The sequence below is a fragment of the Ziziphus jujuba genome, chromosome 8, assembly GCF_031755915.1.
Source record: "Ziziphus jujuba cultivar Dongzao chromosome 8, ASM3175591v1".
Taxonomy (NCBI): Eukaryota; Viridiplantae; Streptophyta; class Magnoliopsida; order Rosales; family Rhamnaceae; genus Ziziphus; species Ziziphus jujuba.
In genome coordinates this window covers 23557431-23578423 of record NC_083386.1, presented here as the reverse complement: position 1 = coordinate 23578423, position 20993 = coordinate 23557431, and the positions used below count along the sequence as shown (strand labels likewise).

The 20993-nt window shown below is 32.5% G+C and overlaps 4 protein-coding genes across 7 annotated transcripts; 1 reads left to right on the top strand and 3 right to left on the bottom strand.

Moving 5' to 3' along the window:
• Nucleotides 1–7302: 7302 nt before the first annotated feature.
• LOC107414163 (anaphase-promoting complex subunit 10) lies at nt 7303–9577 on the bottom strand. 2 transcript variants are annotated; one of them, XM_048469752.2, is made up of 7 exons: nt 9495–9577; nt 9175–9392; nt 9006–9066; nt 8755–8847; nt 8545–8615; nt 7727–7831; nt 7303–7636 (listed from the first exon to the last, which is right to left on the bottom strand). In XM_048469752.2, exons 2-7 carry the CDS (start codon nt 9351–9353, stop codon nt 7567–7569), a joined length of 579 nt encoding a protein of 192 aa, XP_048325709.1. In that variant the 5' UTR covers nt 9354–9392; nt 9495–9577; the 3' UTR covers nt 7303–7566. The 2 variants fall into 2 exon arrangements, with proteins under 2 accessions (XP_048325709.1, XP_048325710.1); XM_048469753.2 differs by lacking the exon at nt 9495–9577 and adding an exon at nt 9476–9494.
• Nucleotides 9578–12422: 2845 nt separating this feature from the next.
• LOC107404418 (F-box protein SKIP23) lies at nt 12423–14881 on the top strand. The gene is made up of 2 exons (XM_016011371.4): nt 12423–12699; nt 13458–14881. Exon 2 carries the CDS (start codon nt 13459–13461, stop codon nt 14758–14760), a length of 1302 nt encoding a protein of 433 aa, XP_015866857.3. The 5' UTR covers nt 12423–12699; nt 13458; the 3' UTR covers nt 14761–14881.
• A 91-nt stretch (nt 14882–14972) lies between these two features.
• LOC107404419 (F-box protein At5g07610) lies at nt 14973–16533 on the bottom strand. The gene has a single exon (XM_016011372.4). It carries the CDS (start codon nt 16362–16364, stop codon nt 15090–15092), a length of 1275 nt encoding a protein of 424 aa, XP_015866858.2. The 5' UTR covers nt 16365–16533; the 3' UTR covers nt 14973–15089.
• Nucleotides 16534–17398: 865 nt separating this feature from the next.
• Nucleotides 17399–20932, bottom strand: LOC107404410 (uncharacterized). 3 transcript variants are annotated; one of them, XM_048471064.2, is made up of 8 exons: nt 20909–20932; nt 20208–20395; nt 19373–19604; nt 19081–19247; nt 18674–18798; nt 18521–18581; nt 17931–17979; nt 17399–17708 (listed from the first exon to the last, which is right to left on the bottom strand). In XM_048471064.2, the coding sequence occupies exons 2-8, from the start codon at nt 20382–20384 to the stop codon at nt 17632–17634; spliced, it is 888 nt and encodes a 295-aa protein (XP_048327021.2). In that variant the 5' UTR covers nt 20385–20395; nt 20909–20932; the 3' UTR covers nt 17399–17631. The 3 variants fall into 3 exon arrangements, with proteins under 3 accessions (XP_048327021.2, XP_024924404.3, XP_015866847.3); XM_025068636.3 differs by lacking the exon at nt 20909–20932 and adding an exon at nt 20737–20883; XM_016011361.4 differs by lacking the exon at nt 20909–20932 and adding an exon at nt 20737–20883 and having other exon boundaries at nt 19373–19586.
• Between the last annotated feature and the right edge of the window lie 61 nt (nt 20933–20993).

Sequence of the window (20993 nt, the reverse complement as noted above, 5' to 3'; positions counted from 1 at the left end):
GTTATCGATGAAAATATCGAAGGTATAATTTTATGGAAATATCCATGGAAATATCGATAAAATTACGGAAACTATAAATATTTAATTTAAAATATAAAAAATTTAACTTCTCTTTAATTTAAAAAAAAAAAAAGAAAAGAAAGAAACAACTAGAAAGAGCTACTTTCTCATTTTGCTATCAAATTGGAAAGAATTGCTTACTCAAAACCCCAACCTTTATTTCCTACCCGTTCTTAAAAAGAGGACAGCTAAAAGAACAACTAAAGTAGCTAAATCATAAACATTCATGGTTCATAGTCCTATTAATGTTCTAGCAAGACACATAAACCCAATTTGATTGAATATTTTGATTTAATCCCACTGTTAATTACAATATAATATGACAAATTATTTTATGCAACTGATTCTACATCACTTTAGGACAACTAAAGTTACTGAAACATAACACAAGACACATTAATCCAGTTTGATCAAATATTTTGACTTAATACCATTGTTAATTACAATATATATTACAAATTATTTAATCTTCAGCAGCAATTACATTCAGTTGACCAACTGATTCCACATCATTGGTTCTCACACCCTCTTTAATGGAGTAACTGTGAAGTTGTCTTGTAAAGCTGGCTGTTGTGTCCAAGAAATAGAGAATAAATGACATTAGATGAAGCATACATAGATATAGGACAAAAAATCCGGAGGAAGAAGGGGGCAGACAAGTAAAATGCTCGCAATCCGAAGGACCAAAATAAGCTTCCTCTATTCAGATTTCTTGCAAGTTGCAACATACTCAATGGACTCTCCTTTTCCTTGCCATGTAGGAATAGTGGCCAAGAAACTTATATAGACGTAATAATAGACTGTACATTGCAAATAAAAGCAACAAGGAAGCATAGCGAGATGGAGAAGTATCTAATTGAAGAGAGAGTAGGACTCTTATTGCCATATATTAATTGTGATGTTGTGTTGCCGGAGTTCCCTGTACTACTTACAAATACAACAATTAGTGAACTAATAATTTAAAGGATAATTGCCAAGATCCATAAAGTGATTTTTGGACAACAAAAACAACCTTTTTAAGTGGTAGACTTTGAAAAATATAAAATGTCAACCAATTTTACAAGCTGCCAAAACCAATAACAAGTAACTGAAAAAAAGGAAAATCAAATTTTCAAATGAAAAGAAATAACTTTCATGTGGGAAATTTGTCGAACAGTTGGTATCCATGTTCTACAAGAACCAAAGTTAATAGAGCTCCAAATCTGCTTCTCATTCCCATGAAACAAGAATAAAAAATCGAATTGAATACAAATACTAACAGCCCATTTGCGAACTAATAATTCAAAGATTACCAAAAAACATATAAAATTTATTGAAGAATGGAAGGCACCATCAAGCAGCTTGAGTTTGAAATGGAGTTCTCCTACAAGACATCATGAAGCTATCGAAGAAGAAACCACCAATAATCCCCTTGAAGAATTCGAAAAGGGAAAAAGAAACCATCAGCAACTCCATGTGATTTGATTTTGAAGATAGATAGAAATCAAATACGGTACCTTCAGCATTTGGTTCTTCAAAATCATGAACAGGAGATCCAAAACGGTTGAAGTTGGCAAGATATAGAGCTATTGTTCTTTCTGCACATTTAACATTTCCTACAATAAAGACCAAAATGGTTGGAAACCATAGTTTGTTGTCGAGAAGTGTTAGAAGGAAGCAATAACAAACATCAACGACCTGTAAAATGAACCCGAACAAATTCCTCAGCCAAAATTCATTGTCCTCCAAAGCAAAAGAAGTAATGGTATCAGGGCCACCATAGTCCTTGGACCGACAACTCAAATTTCTACCAACAACCGAAATCTCCATCAAAATTCCATAAATATCCATTTGAAAATGGAGATTTCTGTGGATATTCATCGATACTCTCGACATTCATCGACACTCTCAACATTTCCACGATAATCCATACAGAAATTTCTTCCCCCCCTCTATCGGTGTCGGTACTCGCCGGCATTTCGACCATATCATCGACTTTTTCTTCCCTGGTTGTAACTAATACATGGATCAATAAAAACTTGACACCTAACTACATATGTACACATCAACATAATGACACGTGGTCATGACACATGGCATTACTGACATGTAGCCGAATAGAAACATGACACATCTCTGGTACACATACACCAAACTCCACGCTGTCATGACCAGTGGCATAAACTACCATGTGGACAAATACAAACTAGACACGCAGATTTGCACGTAGATTACTTACATGGCTTAATAAAAACAAGAAACGTGGCAATATGGACACATAACGTGGTTGATCGTGTGGACCATGTTTGGATGTGGTTCACGTACATGGGCCCGAGAGAAATTGGGCCACACCCCCATACCTTTATTTTGGCGTCTTTTGTCACGATCGATCCCAAACCTTGAAAACTGAAGTACTCTAGGAGATGCACGTGTTCCAACATGAGGCACGCCTCGCAAACGGGCCATGGGTTAGCCAAGGCCCAAAAAATCTGCGTTTTTGCAAGCGGCAGAAGAATAATACACCAAAATAAGTTTAGGCGGAAACACAAAAATGCCCACAGGAAAACATGTCCACCTCTTTTATTTTTAATAATCTTATGCACTTTTCACTTTCACTTTTCCTACCTACCTAATTATCTAAATTATCCCCACCATATCATCTAAAAAAATCCACAAAAAATAGATTTACTTGGCAATCTTTTATCTTCAATGATCGACATTTGTAGCTTTACAAATTTCTTTTATCTTGATAATAATCTTTATTTTTATTTATAAATGATCAAAGAACAATATAAATGAAGAAAATATGAAAAAAAAAAACCTGAAAAATAAATAAGAGAAAAGCCAGATCAGTCTGAATTTGAAGACAACGTGAAACGTATTTTTTGTGAAAGGTAGAAAAAGTTATTGAAAACAAGTGAAAGGTAGGCAAAAAATTATTGAAAACAAGAGAGGTCACAATCTTTAATTTTTGGCTGAATGATGGGTATTTTTGTGTTTTCCCAATAAATTTATCTCCTATTCAATTTTTAGAATTGAAATTTTCCTCAAAAAGGCAAATCTTTAAATCTGATCCAATGCCTAAACTAAAGAAGACCAACAAACATAAAATAAAATAAAATAAAACAAATGGTAAGTGAAAAATGGTAAATTTTTTTTATCTCAAACAGCTAAAAATCCAACGGTCACTTTAAAAACTTTGAATAAGCGATGATAAACATGAAATTTCATTCTTTGAAAGGTTTATTTATCCATATTTATGTTATATTAATATGTTAACCAATCAAATAATGATACTTATATACTTGGTAAAATAAATTGTGCTTATAGCATGTACTCTCAACATCAACTCGTGAATGTGGTTACTTTGTTGTATAGTTGGAGTTAAGAGCTAGAAAGATGACTCTAGCTCAAGGGATGACTATTTGCTGTTGGATTGTTTGCCTAGGATTTAATGAATCAATATAATGTTATCTATTTAGACGATATAAGAATGAACTTTTTTCAGATGTGAGATATCTAAGAGTTGGAGGTGCCTTTGTCACAAATTGTACTCTTGGGATGATATGTCATCTAGTGCCTAACTTCGAGTATTAGATTCAATTAGGCCTCTAATTTTCTCTACGGTCAAAGGCTCACATTCCAGTGTCTATACCTTCTTCATTTGAACACGTACAATGTGGAAAAGTTGCCCAACTCAATTCTTTTTTGCAATTATTGGAACATGACTCGAGAAAACAAAATTCCCTTTCCTACAAAAAGACTTTACAATAATCCAAGTGCCACAACAATTTTGGTAGGAGATTGCCCTACCAAGGAATTAGTACCGACCACACTCCCTTATGCCCAAAATCCCAATGCACTCATAACCTACCAATTAGTTAGTAACTGGTAGGAGATTGCCCTACCAAGTAATTAGTAACTTTGTTTGCCTTGCCAAGTAATTAGTAACTTAGTGTGCAATTGTATAACCTTATAATCTTAGATTCTAGTGCGTTTGCATGTTGTCCTAAATTTATTTATGACTAAGCCTTGAATATTATTCAGTATATAAGAAATCTTACAACAAAGCAACAACAATCTTTCTACACATAGCACCCAGAGAAAACGATCATACCAAAGAGAGAGCAGCCTCCCGAATATGACCACAAAAGTAGTACCAACTACGGACCTTTTGTTGTTTCAGCTGCAATATCCAGGTAAATATCCAGATAAATCATAAAGCCAACCATTTTGAACAGCTACATCTTTATCAGGTTCAATCAGTGAAAATTACCTTCTTGTAATTGCTTTCTGTATGTATGGCTGAGTCTGTTGTGAAAAAAATCTTGCATTTAGAGATTGGTGAAGAGCTTTTACCTTAACAAATCAGGCAAAGAATCTTCACTAACATTTGAAACCCACAAATAGATTCCACAGTCCCAAAAAACACAGGAATGCATCAAATGAAGATGAAAAGCATACAAAGGCATTTAAGTTATAAAGCAAAAAGTCAGATATTCATTGGACCACCAGGGAATCAGAAACTAATAAATCTGATACACTTTCCAATCGATATGTTGGCCTAACTGAAGGTGCAATGTTCACTCCTGATAACCCAATTAAACAAATATAAATTACCATAATTTCGAATCAAGGTTCTCGATGTCATGAGTAAACACAAGTTGATTAGTTTCCTTATATTCAAATTTTTTTTTTTTTTTTCTCTTCTATGTTAAGACTTATTTTAACCCCCTCATGAAATCATGAACATGAAACATGAATTGTTCTAAACCCATAATACAACCTTATTTTCTTTGACTTGTGGCCTTGGCAATGCTTAAGTATAATAAACGATATATGAAAAAGTTCTACAAAAATTAGCTTCCCATGTTTAAAGACTCTGTCCGTGGAAAAGTCATTTCGATCTCTTCAATTGTTTTCCTGGATGGAGAGAGAAATAGATAGAGAATTCCTTGCATTACTGAGTATGCCAACTATGAATATCTGTGGTCTCAAAATGATGTGTAAACATTAAGTAATGATGTGTTAACATTAAGTTTGATCTGACAGATTCGTGTTTTGAGAATGTGGGAAGAAATTAAACAAGGAAATAATATTTTACTTGCTTTGGTGAAAAAATATATATAAATATATAAACCTTATGGTTTAAAACCAATTTATTATTAATTAATTAGCTGAAAATCTCTTGGTCTACAATCTCCCACTTTCAAAATATTACTCTAATCTCTCTTTCTCAAGCCTCCAAGACCCGAGATGAGACTAAGGCTCTGAATCGATCTTTGAGATTCATCAAGGTCAGAACAAAGAACCAAAGGAAACTATAATTGATGAAATATATAAAACCTTTTAATTAGTTTTAAAACTCAATTTATTAATTAATTCCAAGTTTTGAGTTATATTATAGTTTCTAGATATAACTAGTAATACTAAGCTATGGCATAAAATAATAAACAAATTGAAAAATAATTTAATTTTATTGCTTTATCAGTCCATGCATTTAACATTCTTAAGGTGTGTGTATGTATATATATATATATATATATATACCTTTGGAAAACGACATACCTTAGTGATTAAAGTAATAATAAAGCAGTCCAAACTCTCACACTTTCCAATCTTGTCTAGACTGTGCAGCTTCTCTTTCTAACTCTTATCTTTATTTCTCTACTTCTAAAAGCTAAGAATATGACTAAGACTCAGCAACTGATGTTTTGAGTTTTAATCATGCTACAGGAAAAGAAGATACCAACCGGGAGCCTGGGATTTTGTATTACCAAAGTTTCTTCCTTGTACATCTTTGTTCCACTGCATTAGTCTGTTTAAGAAGCTTTGGACTGGTTGCCACAACTAAGCTTCACAGTAAGGAAGGTAGATATAACTTGCTTGCATTAATTCCTTGTTTGATCTCTAAGAAGCAAAAAGTTATTGTTTTGTTATTTCTAAAAACCAGTTTATTTCATCTAGAAGCTAACGTACTATAATTATTCAATTACATGGTTTGCTAAACGAAGTAAACTACAACCCTGCCCACCAAAAGAAGTCGGCAAAGATACACAACATGAACATAAGAACCAGAAATTAGAAGCTAAAGAAGAAAAAAAGAGTAGAAAATGTGCAGATACAATTGGCCCCTCTATTATCCCTTCAGTACTCATTTGACCCAAGAAAATTAAAAAATTAAAAAAACTTTAGTTCTCAAACTATTATATATAAAACTTTTGCACAACTTTCAAACTCCAAAGTACCACCATATGAATGTAAAGTTTTCAAATCTGCATCACAAGCATTTATTAACCATCCACTGTAACAGTCAACCCTCCTCGTTTTAGTAAGAACATCTTTTAATCCTCTATTAATTATACAATAAAAACCGTGTTTACTTTTAAAAAGTTCAACATCCAATCTTCCAGGTTCCTTCTCAGCCCTCCCCTACTCCACACTTACTAACAAAACCAAAAGAAATTATCAAAATGCTAAAAATTTACATTCAGGACAAAACACAGAGAACTAATTATCAAAAATAGAGAAACCAACATCTAGAAGCACACACCTATGAAAGCAAAAAAATTTTGCAATCTGCCGAAAAAACCAGAAATGAAAGAGTTGAAATCATATAACTCAAACAGCATAAACTTGGACCCAAGAGAAAGAACCCATGTGTCAACAAATAGTCAACAAATAGCACATATATGTGTCATCTATTATCTCTCAGGCTGATATTTCCTTAATCTCCTCTAACTACAACCATGGAAAGTTTGGCATCTCATCTAGCTATGATGACCAAAACTTGGTGAAGATAACATCAGTGAATGGGATGGGGACCCTGTAAATATAATCGTCCTAGGTTTGCATGAACTAAGAAAGCCTTGTGGCCAGGTTTTGAAGCCTTTTTAGTCAGGTGAGGTGGCCGGATTAGTGGTGCTACAGTCAATGAAGAGGTTGTGGCTATGAAATGAGTTGAGGGCTGAATAAACTGGAGAAGAAAGCCAAAGAACCCTATAATTGCTTTGACCAAAACAACCCTTATAGTAAGCAAAATACTACAAAAATAACTAAGCAACTATAATTCTAACCCATCCACATCTTTAGCATAGATATAGATAAGGAATGGAAAAGAAATGAATTTTGGACAATTGCACATATCCGAACTTATTGTAATAACTTCTGATACCAACACATATTACTTTAATCTCATTAGAGACCATTCAGTTTTAACAGGAATTTGTCACATAATTAGTATCCAAAATTTAACAGAATAAATTGATAAATCCAAATATTCATATATAAATAAGACAACAAAATTTGTTCCCCATATCAGCCATTTTAGACAACATTTATAAATCATAAAAGTAATATCTATAATAAATCAGAAAGAAAAAATCTGTTGGTGTTCTTTTGGGGTGGTAGACATCAGAATATTCTACAGTTTATAGTTTTACACGCCTAAAAAACCTCCTTCATGACTATGGTACAATCTGCTTCCTCCAACAACTTTCACCTCCTCTTTATTCCTTGTCACACTTCTCATCTTACAGATGCATAGGTAATGAATTCCATTGAAGTAAATTGAAATGCTTGATGAGGAATAGGGTTCCTGAATTGGGAATTATAAGGGGAAAAAACTTAAATTACTTATTACATTAGTCAAAACAATTGATGAGCATGAAAGTACTAGGAGACTCACGGTCGAGGCCCGTAAACTTTGATTTGGCGAACATGGGTATCCCTCCCATTAATATGATTTGATAACACAGCAATTTGCAACATAAAAGTATTGACAAAAGTTTCCCTGACAAACATTTTATTTTTAAAACATTTCAGCAATGAGAACAAACTAATTATTAAGAAAATAAACAAAAGTTTCCCTGACAAACATTTTATTTTTAAAACATTTCAGCAATGAGAACAAACTAATTATTAAGAAAATAAACAATATTTAACAAAAGGATCTAGCATATCATTCCTCAAGTTTATAACATGTTTCAACATTATAAAAGGGATAACCAGGAAATTTCTTGGATCTGTAACATACTGGCCAAAATTTATCTAACAACTCCAAGACAATGAAACTACATTAGCACCTTAAGGGATAAATAAAGCATGCATAAGAATGCCCTAGTCCAACAAGCATATTTCAGTTAATTTCTTTTTTGATTCAAAGTACAGAACCATATATGGCTTTTACAAAAAGCTATAAGAATCATCTCCAAGAATAAAAGATTAAGAAAATACACACTAGTTGTCAACTCTCTCTCACTGGCTTTCTTTTTTCATTAATTTTATTGTCATAAAACAAAATATCAGTTATGACAATTTTATATTTCATAACACTAATTTAGCTACAAATGTTGCCATTGCAACATTTATCAACCTACCACTCACCAGTTAATTATTTTCTGCACAGATCCAATCAAAAAGATATGAATTACAACAAAAAGTAGTTACCCAACAACAACGAAATAAATAGAATACAAGAGAGAAAATAAAGCTTCCATCACTTACCTTGGATCATTTCCTGACAAGGATATACTAACCCAACCGGTTTGCTTATCAAGTTCCACAACTTTTATCTCCTAAAAGGATTTGCAGGGGTCAAACCCAAATCATATTAAGTCCCAGCAAAGATAGATAAAAGTGATGGGGTAATAAAAATTGTCAAAATCCTAAACTGCCCGATGTTCCTCCTTGATGAGATTATCACCAAAAATTAACCTTTAAGTTGTGGAATCCATCCCCTGCTCGGATAGATATCTTACACGGCGTATAGCTTTCATCAAGTTTGAAATCCACATATAGAACAACAAGCTGAAAGTAAAAAAAATGAATAATAAACCAACCCCCCAAAAAAAAAATAATAATAAAATAAAAAAACATGAATTATAAATCTATCCGAAATATTCTTTAAAATGCCTATATATATATATATATATATATATAAATATAGTGCAAATGAATACACATACTTGGAGCTTTACTTTCTTCTGGAATTGAACATTTACCAGGTGAGGCTGTGCACCGTCTGACCTGGAACAAAGCAGCAATAGAAAAAACATCAAATGGGAACATTTTTCCCAAATCAATTTTTGAGATTTTAAGAAAAAAAAGGGATATAAAAGAAGCAGAGAGACTGACTGCCAATAGGTGTCGAGATTATCGTCGCGGAGAGAAGAGACGCCATTGCCGGGCTTGCAAGAGCTGACACTCCAAGCGGCCTTCTTACCCATTTCTCTGAGATCATCGTCCACCATCAGCACCTTATTCCCTCCTGTCAGCTTCGCTTCCTCTTCTCCCTCAGAAGACTCCGTCGCCATTCTCTCTCACCTCTCACTCTCAGTGCTACACACTGATTCCTGATTATAAAAATCTTATTCAACTTTCTTTCACAATTTTACACACAATAATTATTTATTTATTTATTTTTTTTTTAAATTACCATTTCTAAAGCACCTTACCGGAAAAACCCTAACCCCTGCAGTAGGGGCTGATCTACGGTCTGGTTTTCATTTCAACTTAGTGCCAAAATTTTAGTAGGAAAACAATATAAAATGTAAAATTACAAAATACCCCCTCAATTTTTTTTAATTCAATTTCCCTCCAAATTTTTGCATTTAGTCAATTTGTCACATTTCTAAATTTTTTTTTCTTTTTTTTTGACAATTTGACCAGATTGAACATGTAATATTTCAAGTTGTTTTAAGAAAATAGGTAAAAGAAAAATTATGCCAAATATCTTTATATCAATTTTGTTGTTCAATTTTTATCATTTTTTTATTCAAAACAAATTACTATACAGATATATATATATTATAGTTCATATAAGTAGTTAGTTTGATTTTTATGCAATAGTTTATGAAAAATTCTTCAAAAATGAGTTTTAAGAGGCAAACTGAAACATGAATAAATTGAATAGGGTGTTTTGTAATTTAGTAGAATAAAAATTGTCAATGGTGGAGAAAGTGAATGCAAAATATATATATATATATATATCACTATACACTGGCCCGTTCGCTGTATAAAAGAATTTGCTAAACATTTTTAACAAATCATTTTAGTCATTTGATGAACCTTATCTTATTGAGGGTTAAAAACTATTGGATTTTATATATATTCTTTTTAAAAAAAAAAATCTAAATGTTAGATGATCACACTTTTGGCCCTCTATTTTATCGTCAAAATAGTTTCTGATTGGGTTGTGCATTTTTTCTTTTTTTAAACTGAGCATGTTAACTTTATTAAAAAATATAAAACTTTTAAACAAATCAATTTTAATTTTAGTTTTAGTGTGCTGCTTTTTCTATATATTTAATTGAGGTTTTTCTGTTTCACTTTGATTTTTATATGGATTAGAATATAATGAAAATTTGTTTTCACTATATGAAATCTTAGCCCAAAAAAAAAAAAAAAGATTTTTTTATTATAAAATTTAACTCAACATATAAGGTCCATAAATGTTAAACTTATAAAACTAGAAAACATTAAAAAAAAAATGGCTAAAAAAACATAAGAGTTACTATTATAAGGATTAATTTTACGTGGACAACTAATAATAAAGCCACTATTTGCCACTTAAAGTTTGAAATAGAAAAATTAAAAATCATATCAAAGCCTTATCATCCAAAGTTTGAAATGGAAAAAAAAAAAAAAAATCATAACAAAGCCTTATCATTCAAAGTTTGAAATACAAAAATAAAAAAATTATTTGATAAAACCACAAATTAAATCTACCTAGAGTCCTTAAAAATAAAAATAAAAATAGAGAAAAAAAAATAAACTAATTGAAATAATAGTTCAAGGTAATAGGGTAACATAGTACCAATAATGTTAAAGGAATCTTGATTTTATATCTCATTTTTCTATATATTTGCCACGTCTACTATTGATATATGATGGCACTTAATCGAAAAACATAAATACATTATGTTTAGGATGAAAAAGGATAGGAGAGAATAGAAAGAAAACCGTGCAAAGTCCTTATTGTGATGGTTAAAAGGAGGTGGAAAGGAAATGAGTAGAAAGATACGGGAGGGAATTGATCTTTTTATATTAGAAAATTTATTTTCCATCCAAAATTAAAAAGAAAATGAAAGAAAAGAAAACATTTTAATGATTTTTCTAATATCTTAAAATTATCTATATTATTATTATCTAGTTGGCTTGTTATAAGCTACTTAATTTTTGTCCCTGTTTTCATTTTTCATTTATTAATTATTCAAACAATAATTATTGATAAATATTATCATTTTTTTTTCCTTTCCTCATAAACTTACCTCTTTTTCTTTTTCCCCCTTTCCTCCTTTAAATCCAAACATGTTATAAGTGAAAAAAAAAAAAAAACTACTTTTTAACATAAGGGATTGTATCACTAGTTGAATAGGTACGAAGGCAAGAAAATGAAGAAAATATCTCTTCTCTTTTTAATTTCTTAACTCTAATTTTGATCATATTTGTGAGGACAACCTTTTCTCGGTTAATTATCAAGTTCAAATTTCATCATTCTTAATATATAATTAAGAAAAAAAAAACTCTAATTTTTACGCATTATTTTTTTCAGAAATTAATTATATAATATTTACATGAATTTTCCATATAGACAGCATATTTGAATTATAAAGATGTTGTTTTAATAATAAATTGATATAAATTTTTTAATAAAATGAATATAAAGTTTTTATCAAAAAAATTGTTATAAAGTATTTTAATAAAATTAATAGAATATAACATGATCTAATATATATTAAATAATATTAATTTAATTGATAAACCAATCATGTTTACAACAAAGATCCGAATGCCATAAAAGAAAATAGATTTCTTAAAGCTTCAAATTACTAGCCATTAAAAACTACTATGAAAGAAAAGTAAGAAAGTCCTTATCTTGATTTGACCTGCATGATATACTTACACCTTTTTTTAAGAAATGGATTTCAAGCTCAACAAAGAAATGAATGCTTAATTCTTGTTATCCTGCAACTCTTTTAGCTCACCTTGTGGGGGAATTATTTGTAATGATAAAAAATTTAATTATTTTCTTTTAAAATTCTTGATCGATAAAATAAAAAAAAAAAAGTAAAATGAATCGGTCATTATCTTGGACTTCTAATTTAAGATACATATTTTTTGTAATATAAAAAAAAAAGAAAAAAAAAAGTTATTTTTAGATTTCATGAATTTGTGAAAGAAATGAAGTTGTAAAAAGAAAAAAAAAAAAATTAGCCAACGGATGGATAGATCATAGATCCCATTTCCAACATGATTAATTTTTTTTTTTTTCAAAATTTGATGATAAAATATATATTTTTAAAATTTTGAAAATCTAACGTGATTTTTCTATAAATAGTCGTGTAATAGAAGGTGCATAAACAAAAAGAGACTGACTTTCTGTTTATTAAATAAATTTATAAAATAATAAAAAAATAATAATTTAATTTTTCCTTTCGCGAAACCGAAAGGTGAAGACCAACATAAACATCGTTTGCCGCAGAGACAGCTCTGTTTCCACGCAAAGCTTCTTTTATGGAAGCTTGATTATTTCCCTTTATATTAGTCTATTCTTTTTTTTTTTTTTTTTTTTTTTTCTGGGAAAAAAATATTTTAGAGAAATTGATTTGTTTCTTTGACAAATTGTTGAAAAATCTCGTCGTTCTTCTTCAATCCCAGGTTTGTTTTCTTTTCAATCTTTAACTTGAATTTGGTTGACTGGAAAACAAATTTTGAAGTGGGTCGTTTGGTTTTTGTGGAGTAACTGGGGTTAGTTGGTCAACTATAGTCGTTTGCTGTATGTTTTTTTCGTTGTTCTTCAATTTGCTTTGAATTGGAGGAGAAAAAGGTAACTCTTTTATCAATTTTTTGGGTTTTATGTGTTTTTTTTGTGCTTTGTTTTCTACTTGTTTTAGAAAAAAGTAGACCTTTTTGGGTTCATTCTGTTACTTATAGTGTCCAAACTTCAAATTTTGTTGTTGGATTTGTTTTTCTTTGGTTACCCATTTGTGGATTTCAATTGTTTTTAAGTGCTAATAGGCTTTCCTGCATGTTGTTGAATACAGTTTGGCCGGAAGAATGTAATTATAGACATGAAAGAAGACTTTTATTTTATTTTCATTGATAATGCTTGTTCTGTTTTATGATAAAATTTTGTATCATTGACCTATTAATGGACAAATCCACATGTCTAACTTTGCTACTAGCTATTATACTTATTGATGATTACATTTTACATTGCTTGAGAAATCAGAAAATGGAAATACCAAAGAGATTAGTAGTACTATATTACAACCTAGTTGGAAGTGTGTATTAAGATTCAAAACTAAATACGGTTTGAGGAAGCATCACTCATAGCACCGCTATCCAATTTTCTGTCACCTTAATCTTATACTCATTTTATTGTTCTTCCTCGGTTTTGCCATCTACATTTTCAGCATGGAGTTCAAGTATAAGATTTGCAAGGTTGATTGGGAGAATCTTCCAAAGGAACTTTTGACTGCCATATCACAGCAGTTGACGTTCTTGGAAGATGTCATTAGCTTTAGCATTGTCTGCAAGTCATGGCAATCAGCTGTTGCTTCAGGGGAAAAACCATCTATACCTCCTCGGTTTCCGGTGCTAATGCATATACAGATGAAAGATAAAGAAGGTGAAAGTGACCAAGAGAACTATGACATGCGAAGGCACAGATCATTTGGTCTTATTTCACGAGGACTCTTTGTTTCACTAGAGAGGGGAAAGAAAACAAGTACCACTCGCAGTTGCATACGGCATTTTGAGTCTAATGTATGGAGAATTAAGTTGTCAGAAGTTTCTTATAGAAGATGCTTCTGCTCAAATTTCGGATGGTTGCTTACTCTCCATACAGATTTACATATTAATCTCTGGCATCCCTTTTCTGGATACAAAATAAAACTTCCTCCCAACCCTAACTTCGATGATTTAGCTGATCCTCAGCACCCTGCTTTTGGTTATCTGTTTAATCTCTTTGCAGATTATGAGCCAAAGGAATTTACTGACATATTCATCAGGAAGGCTGTTCTATCATCAAATCCCTTGCATAAAACAACTGGCTTTGACTATGAAAACCGTGACTGTGTAATAATGGCAATATTCTCAGAAGCTGGTATACTGGCATTTGCACGACCAGGGGACAAAGCTTGGACCAAAGTTGATGTTCCTTCACATTACTATCATGACATCATCTACTATAAGGAAAAATTCTATGCTGTTGATTGCAAGGGTGCACTTGTTCTTTGCAACTTGAATGATGATCAAGGTCCAAGAGCTTCTGTAATTGCACCAAGTCCCGAAGGAATGATTGATTCTTTCATGAAGTACCTTGTTGAATCTTCCGGGGTTATTATGCTCGTTTTGAGGGCTCGTACAAATTGGTATTCTGGGACTGAAAATAAAAATGAGCCTCCTTATTGGACGTATAGGTTCAGGATTTTTAAGCTGGAAGAATGTAGTCAGGTGGGAACTGGATACAGTTACAATTGGGTTCAAGTGAACAACCTTGGCAGAAGTGCATTGTTTATAGGCACTTCATCTTCGTCCTTTTGTGTATCAGATATCAGGGGTCGTTGTAAAGCCAACTGCTTGTATTTTACAGACGATTTTCAATATGAAATTGGTCATGACATGGGTGCTTTTAATTTGGAAGACAACACTGTTGAGCACTATTTTCTTCATCAACCCTCCTCTTCTTGTTCTACTCCATTTTGGTATATATAAATTTTGATGTGCAATCCATGTATTTTACAGGTTGTATGTATGTATGTTTGAAACTACTCTTTTTGTTCTGAGCTTTCTGAACATAATTCCCTATAGAATGTATTTTAAGATTTATTCTTTTGTCTTTGGGATCTTTGATACTGATGTGATGGATTTCGGATTGTAAATTATCAGACTTGAAATTGTATAGAATATTGGACAATAAATAGGTGTTATGAGTTATGTACCAAGTACAATAAGTTTATCAACATCTCAAAGCCAGAAAATAAAATGCAACCCTCAAGATGAGAAATAGACTAAAACAAACTAATCTTTGAAGAGAAATTGCATCAGACACATGCCAGACTCTCAATGTATTGATAAGCGTTAGACCATCCCCAGTACCACAATAAACCATCTGTACCAACATCATCAAAATCACAAAGCTTCTTGAAAGTTTTGCTCTTCAAGTAGTATACTATCATTTTACCCGGTATATGCAGCACCAGATATGATTCTTCCTCAACATCACACCAAATCACAGAAATTACGTGAAAAAGGTAATGATCCAAGTCATGTAACGGGTCCGAAGAGCTTCGAATCATCTCTGGAAATGCAGTTGGAACCTCATCAAGATCAACATGAAACTTGACAAACCAGCTCGAATAGTCCCTCTCCATCTCATAAACATTAAAATGTGTGGATCGAGCGGGGTCGTACATCCCAATAAGATTCAAATGATCTCCGGACACACCAAAATACCCAAACTTCCTACCATCCCATTCTTCCCATCCCTCAGGGATTGGAGGGAATATCATTTTGCTTAAGCACTCAGTGTGAAGATTGAAATATAGAGCTGCAGTTCCATAAGTATCAATCCAGTGAATAGAACCATTCCAAAAGACACCACCATCAAACTGGAGATCATAAGGTGGCAAAGATGGGGAGAAAATGCCACTAGAAAGCCGCCAAGAGCCTTCCTCAGGTGAATAAATCTTAATTTGATGTTGGGTCTCTACGAATTCATAGTTCAAGTTCCGAACACAGACGACTTTGTAGCTAGTTGATTTGGAAGGATCAAAAGCTAAACTGAACCCTAAAACAGTGCTAGAAGTTTCACTGCGTACAGGCAGAGGAGGAGGAAGTATGGTATGATGCTTGGTAGTAGGATTATAGACATAGTACTTTTTTCTTCCATCAAATGCATGGAAAGAACAACACAAGAAGAGCCCATTACAAGACTGCAAGATTTTGATCCCAAAGGGGTCGTTGACAAAAGAGAGAGTTCTGAAAGGTGCTTGAGAGAGCTGGGAGTTGTTATGGTTGAGACGCACGAAGTCAAATTCTGGGTTGATGTGCATGGAATGCCGAATCAAGAAGAGGCCACATGCGGTGTTGTGGAATGGAGTGCGACGGTAACAGAAGTGAGGATTGGAGATGAATGAAAGCCAACGTTTGGATACACATTTGAACCGAAGGAGAGACTTGATTGGCAGACGAACAAGGATTTCGGTTAGGAGGTCATCATTGTTGGCAACTATTTCAGTGGAGAGTGATGGTGTTTCATAGTAAGTGGTGGTGGTGATTGGGTTTGAGGAGGTTTTGGGACTGACATAGGAATCCATTGACGGTGTCTCTGCCTAATTTGCCTGTGGGTAGAAAAGTTCTACTTCTTAGCTAAACTTAAAAAAGTCAGCTTTCGAGCTTCCAATAACTATTCTTTTCTATTCAGCAATGGTTTGCACGGATAAGAAACAAGATTAAAAAATTTGTGAGGGGGCTAATCAATAATCATTGTATGTGTAACATTTATTTATAAAATGAAATGGTTCATCTTATCTTTAGAAGAAATTTTCAAAAACCCAATGTTACGCAAGTAACTAAAGGCCAAAAATGAATTAGAAAACATGGCATGACAAGTACAGGTTTGACTTTGTATACCTCCTTTTTCAAATAACCTTTCAAGATTCTTTTGGCTATTTTAAATAGCCAAACTGTTTCAGATTGCGATGTTTCGTTGCCTTGAAATATAATCCATTGGCAGGCTCAAAGTATACCATCAGATATAGAAACATGGCCCTGTTTCTGATCTCACGGTACCCAATTCTCCTGCTCCTCTAAACGCCGACCCCAACTCTATATCTGGGAACTCCTCTTGCACAAATCTTCTTATAACATGGTGCCCCGTGTATATGAATTCATTTCCCTCGTTGCAAATTTATAGTACTTAATCTGATGTAAAATCTTTGAGGGATTGCTTTATCTATCACGTAGTAACTTTTGTTCAATCTGATGATCCTTGATTGGTTCATAGTGAGTGACTCAAGTTGAGTGAATCATAAATAATTTAGCTTCATTAGTGATTGCTTGCACCTAGTTATGCAAACATGCAATTATTTTATACATGGTATAATAAAACTAATCATAACTGAATAATTTTATCCTCACATTCTCATATCTGCTTCTGGTTTGACATGTAACAACATAAAAAAAATTGCATTTTAATTCACATGTCAACCAGAAAACTATGACGTTTCATCTTGTACCCCACATCATCAGAAAATTACCCATCATTACATGGTTGTCAGTTAACACTGACGACTTGGTGATAAATAACTAAAAAGATAAGACATGCAATAACATAAAAAAATAAAAAAAATAAAAAAATAAAATTTGCATTTCAATTCACATGTAAACCATAAAACAATGATTTTTCATCATTACATGGTTGTCAGTCAACACTGACAACCTGGTGATAAATAACTAAAAAGATAACAGCACAATCCCTTTTGGCAATAACAAGGGCTTTACAATGTTTGTTTCTTAAGATTGACAATGGTTTTTCAGTTTAGCTTTTTCAATAATGAACCTTGAACATGACCCAACAAATACTCATCGATGTCCTGCTGGTTTTACCTCACTCTTCAATGATGTAAACATGAAGTTGCCGGAAAACATAGCCTCTTTGTCTGCTCATCCAAATTCAACAACTTTATTAAAATTAAAAAACCAGGTGATAGGTATGGTTAAAAGTATAAAGTAATGTCAGTGTGAATCCTTATAGGAATATACTCAAATATCTGAAATTCCAAAAATGTTTACAGTAGATATGTTAGATAATAACAACAACCAGAGACACAAACTTGTTGCATTGATTGTATCATGCAAGACTGAGGAAAATAATAGCTTACCAGTTAAGGACAGGCAACTAACTTCACGACGAACGTACCTTGACATTGCCTGTACAAATCCAAACATTTCAAGGAGTTATATGCCTTCGGCAATAAAGTAACAAGACCATAAATATTTCAACATTTACCCCCCCATCTGTTACCAACACATACGTCCCTCATAAAATATAGCTTTTTGAAATGGAAAATAATTAAAAAGAAAAAAAAGGCAACACATTCACAGTGTCAAAATCACAGAGCATGCAAAATGTTTTAGACTAAATTTAATCCACAGAAGGAAGTTGGTTTTATTTGATACCCCTTTTTAATACATGATAATTATAGTAAAAATGCAAGACACATCAAGCAACCAATGTGTAAACAAATAATTCTTCACTTTCAAGTTCACTTATTACTCGTGATATTGATTATCCCAAACTAGCAGAAAATACTAATGGAAAGATGATATTTCAGGTTGAACTCTCTTTTCCCTGGGCAGACAACCTTTCTGGTAATCCTGAGCCTAAAATCGTCACAGTTCCTATTGCAACTAGCATAAACTAAACTGCAAATAGCTCTCATCCTGTTGATGCAGAAAAGAGTTAACTTGCCTGGACTGCTCGTGAAGCTGCGTCATTTGGCTTTGATGAACCTTCGTCAGAGAAGATATTCCTACATTAATACCATAATGGCATATGATAAGTCACAATTTTCAAAACTTGGGGGAAGGAGGTGGACATGCACTGAGTTTGGAGAAGCCTTACCTCCATATGACATTTTGCAATTCATCCTTTGCAGCCTCCGGAAGAATGGCAGCATCATAAGCAACAATATTCCCATAGAATATCTTCTCCAAGTCCTTCATCCATTTAGTCAATAGTAAATTAACCTGCAATGTCAGAGATAAAATCAATTGAATGCACAAATGTGAATCATATTCCATAGAATTGCACCATTAGAAGGTTTTGCACCATTAAGAAAAATAATTCAAAGAAAATTGATCAACTAAATGCTGATGTGAATTCAATCTTAAAGGTCAATTAAATTGTTTGATTTTCAAATTTCAGAGACATCGCATGCAAAGAAAATTTTACAAGAAGCGGTCAACCTTAGACAAAAATCAACGTCAGAAGCAGATTGTAACAATAACATGTAAGAAATAAGCACATACCCCAGCCTTAGATACTCTTAGTTCCACATCATGATTGTAAATCTCATACAAATACTGCCCCAATTCAACACCTTCTTTCCCCTCTTCTTTTAAGCGCCGTAAGCATAGCCATGTATGAAGCACAAGTAAAGAAAATGTAGTTTTAAAGGTTTTCTCCAAGTTGAATGCTGCACGTGGAAGAATTAGTTTACATATCCGTGAATCTCAGGTATTTGGTTATAAAGGAATAAATTATACGTCAATAGGTCTAAATGTGTAAAAAATAAATAAATAAATAAAAATAAAAATTCACCTGAATAAATGATAGGTTTATCAACTTGTGAAAGGATTCGCTTGTATACAACATTTGCCCCTCTAATAGACTTGCTTTGTTTACTATAAAACAGCAACATTGTGAGGATAAAACCCTTAATGCCCTCACGTTTTGGCTCTTCAATTCTCAGTGGGGAATCTGGTGCCAAAGCCAATGAGCTGGGCTTAGACCAAAACATTTTATCCAGATTAATCTGTCGAGTAGTGGTACACTGTTTAGCAAGAAGCTAATTGGGAAGGATTATAAATTACACAAGAAGAGATCTAATAACAATATATGCTGGTGTGGTATATGATTTAAGTTATACACAAACTGAGAACCATACTATATATTTAAAAAAAAAAAAAAATTAATAAAAACATCTTTCAAGTGTGCAACAGTCCTTGCACACTAAATCATGGGCAAGGAAGACAGACTCAAAAAAAGGAAATTAATATATATATATATACATACATACATATATAATGAGATGTGGAAAGCCAAATGAGAAATAAGGAAAGTATAACTCTCGGGCCATAAAAATAAGAATCAAGATAACTACTAGCAATGGAAACAAAAAAATATAGATAAAATTCTTTTAAAGATAGTGTAACGAGCTATTATGGAAACAGGCCAAAAGCACAGAGAGTTACTGACAATTTAATCTTCAAGTGGACTACACTCGCTAAGAATTACATTCACCAAGTTAAACTCAAGTCAAAACAAATTATATTTTAAGACAAAGAAAGCTCGACTGGGAAGCAAAGTAGATCCAAATATAATTCAAGTGTGAATGCATTCATATAAATACAAAAAGGGTAGCTCTAACTCGTACCACTGGTTCGTTTGTGATACCCTTTTCCATAGTATCAGCTATAGTAGGAGCCACAGCTGCAGCAGCCTTTGCATATCTTAGGCGTGAGATAACATAGAAATCATTATTAAAATCCAACTTATTCATCGACCCAAGCCTTGACAAACTAGGAAAAGCTCTGTTCCATCTCGAAAACATTGTGAATCCCCCTATCAGATTCATAGAAACATTTCATCAAACATGATGCAATCAACATTTACTATTTTTGTTTTAAGAAAGAAATTTTCAAACTTTCCTTGACCATGTTCAGAATTGTTGAAAAGAAATAAAGAAAAGAAAAGAAAAAACACATAAATCAATCAGATGAGCTGGTTCTTTTTTTTTTTTTTTTTTTTTTAAATTATTATTTTTTTAATAAAATTCAGAAGTGAAAAGAAAATAACGAAAGTTTCCTATTTCCATATAACAGTAACTGGGAATCCGTGTAATTGAAGAAGAAGAAGTTTCAATCTGAAATCAAAGTGATTAAAGAAATGAAATTAGTAGAAACCTTTGAAACAAAAGGAAGAGTGAGGATTCTCTCTCTCTCTGCTTTTCTTTTTTTTTTTTTTTTTTTTTTTTTTTTTTTTTTTTGGGCTTATCGAAAAAGATGAAAAATTTGCGAAAGTTGCTCTTCCCTAAATGTCCAATTATCTCATAAACCTATTTATTTATGCAACGGCCTTTGCACTGACTCAGATTTTTATGGCAAAAGAATTTAAAACCCGAAAAAGTACTAACAATAAATCCACCAATGCGAGAAAAAAG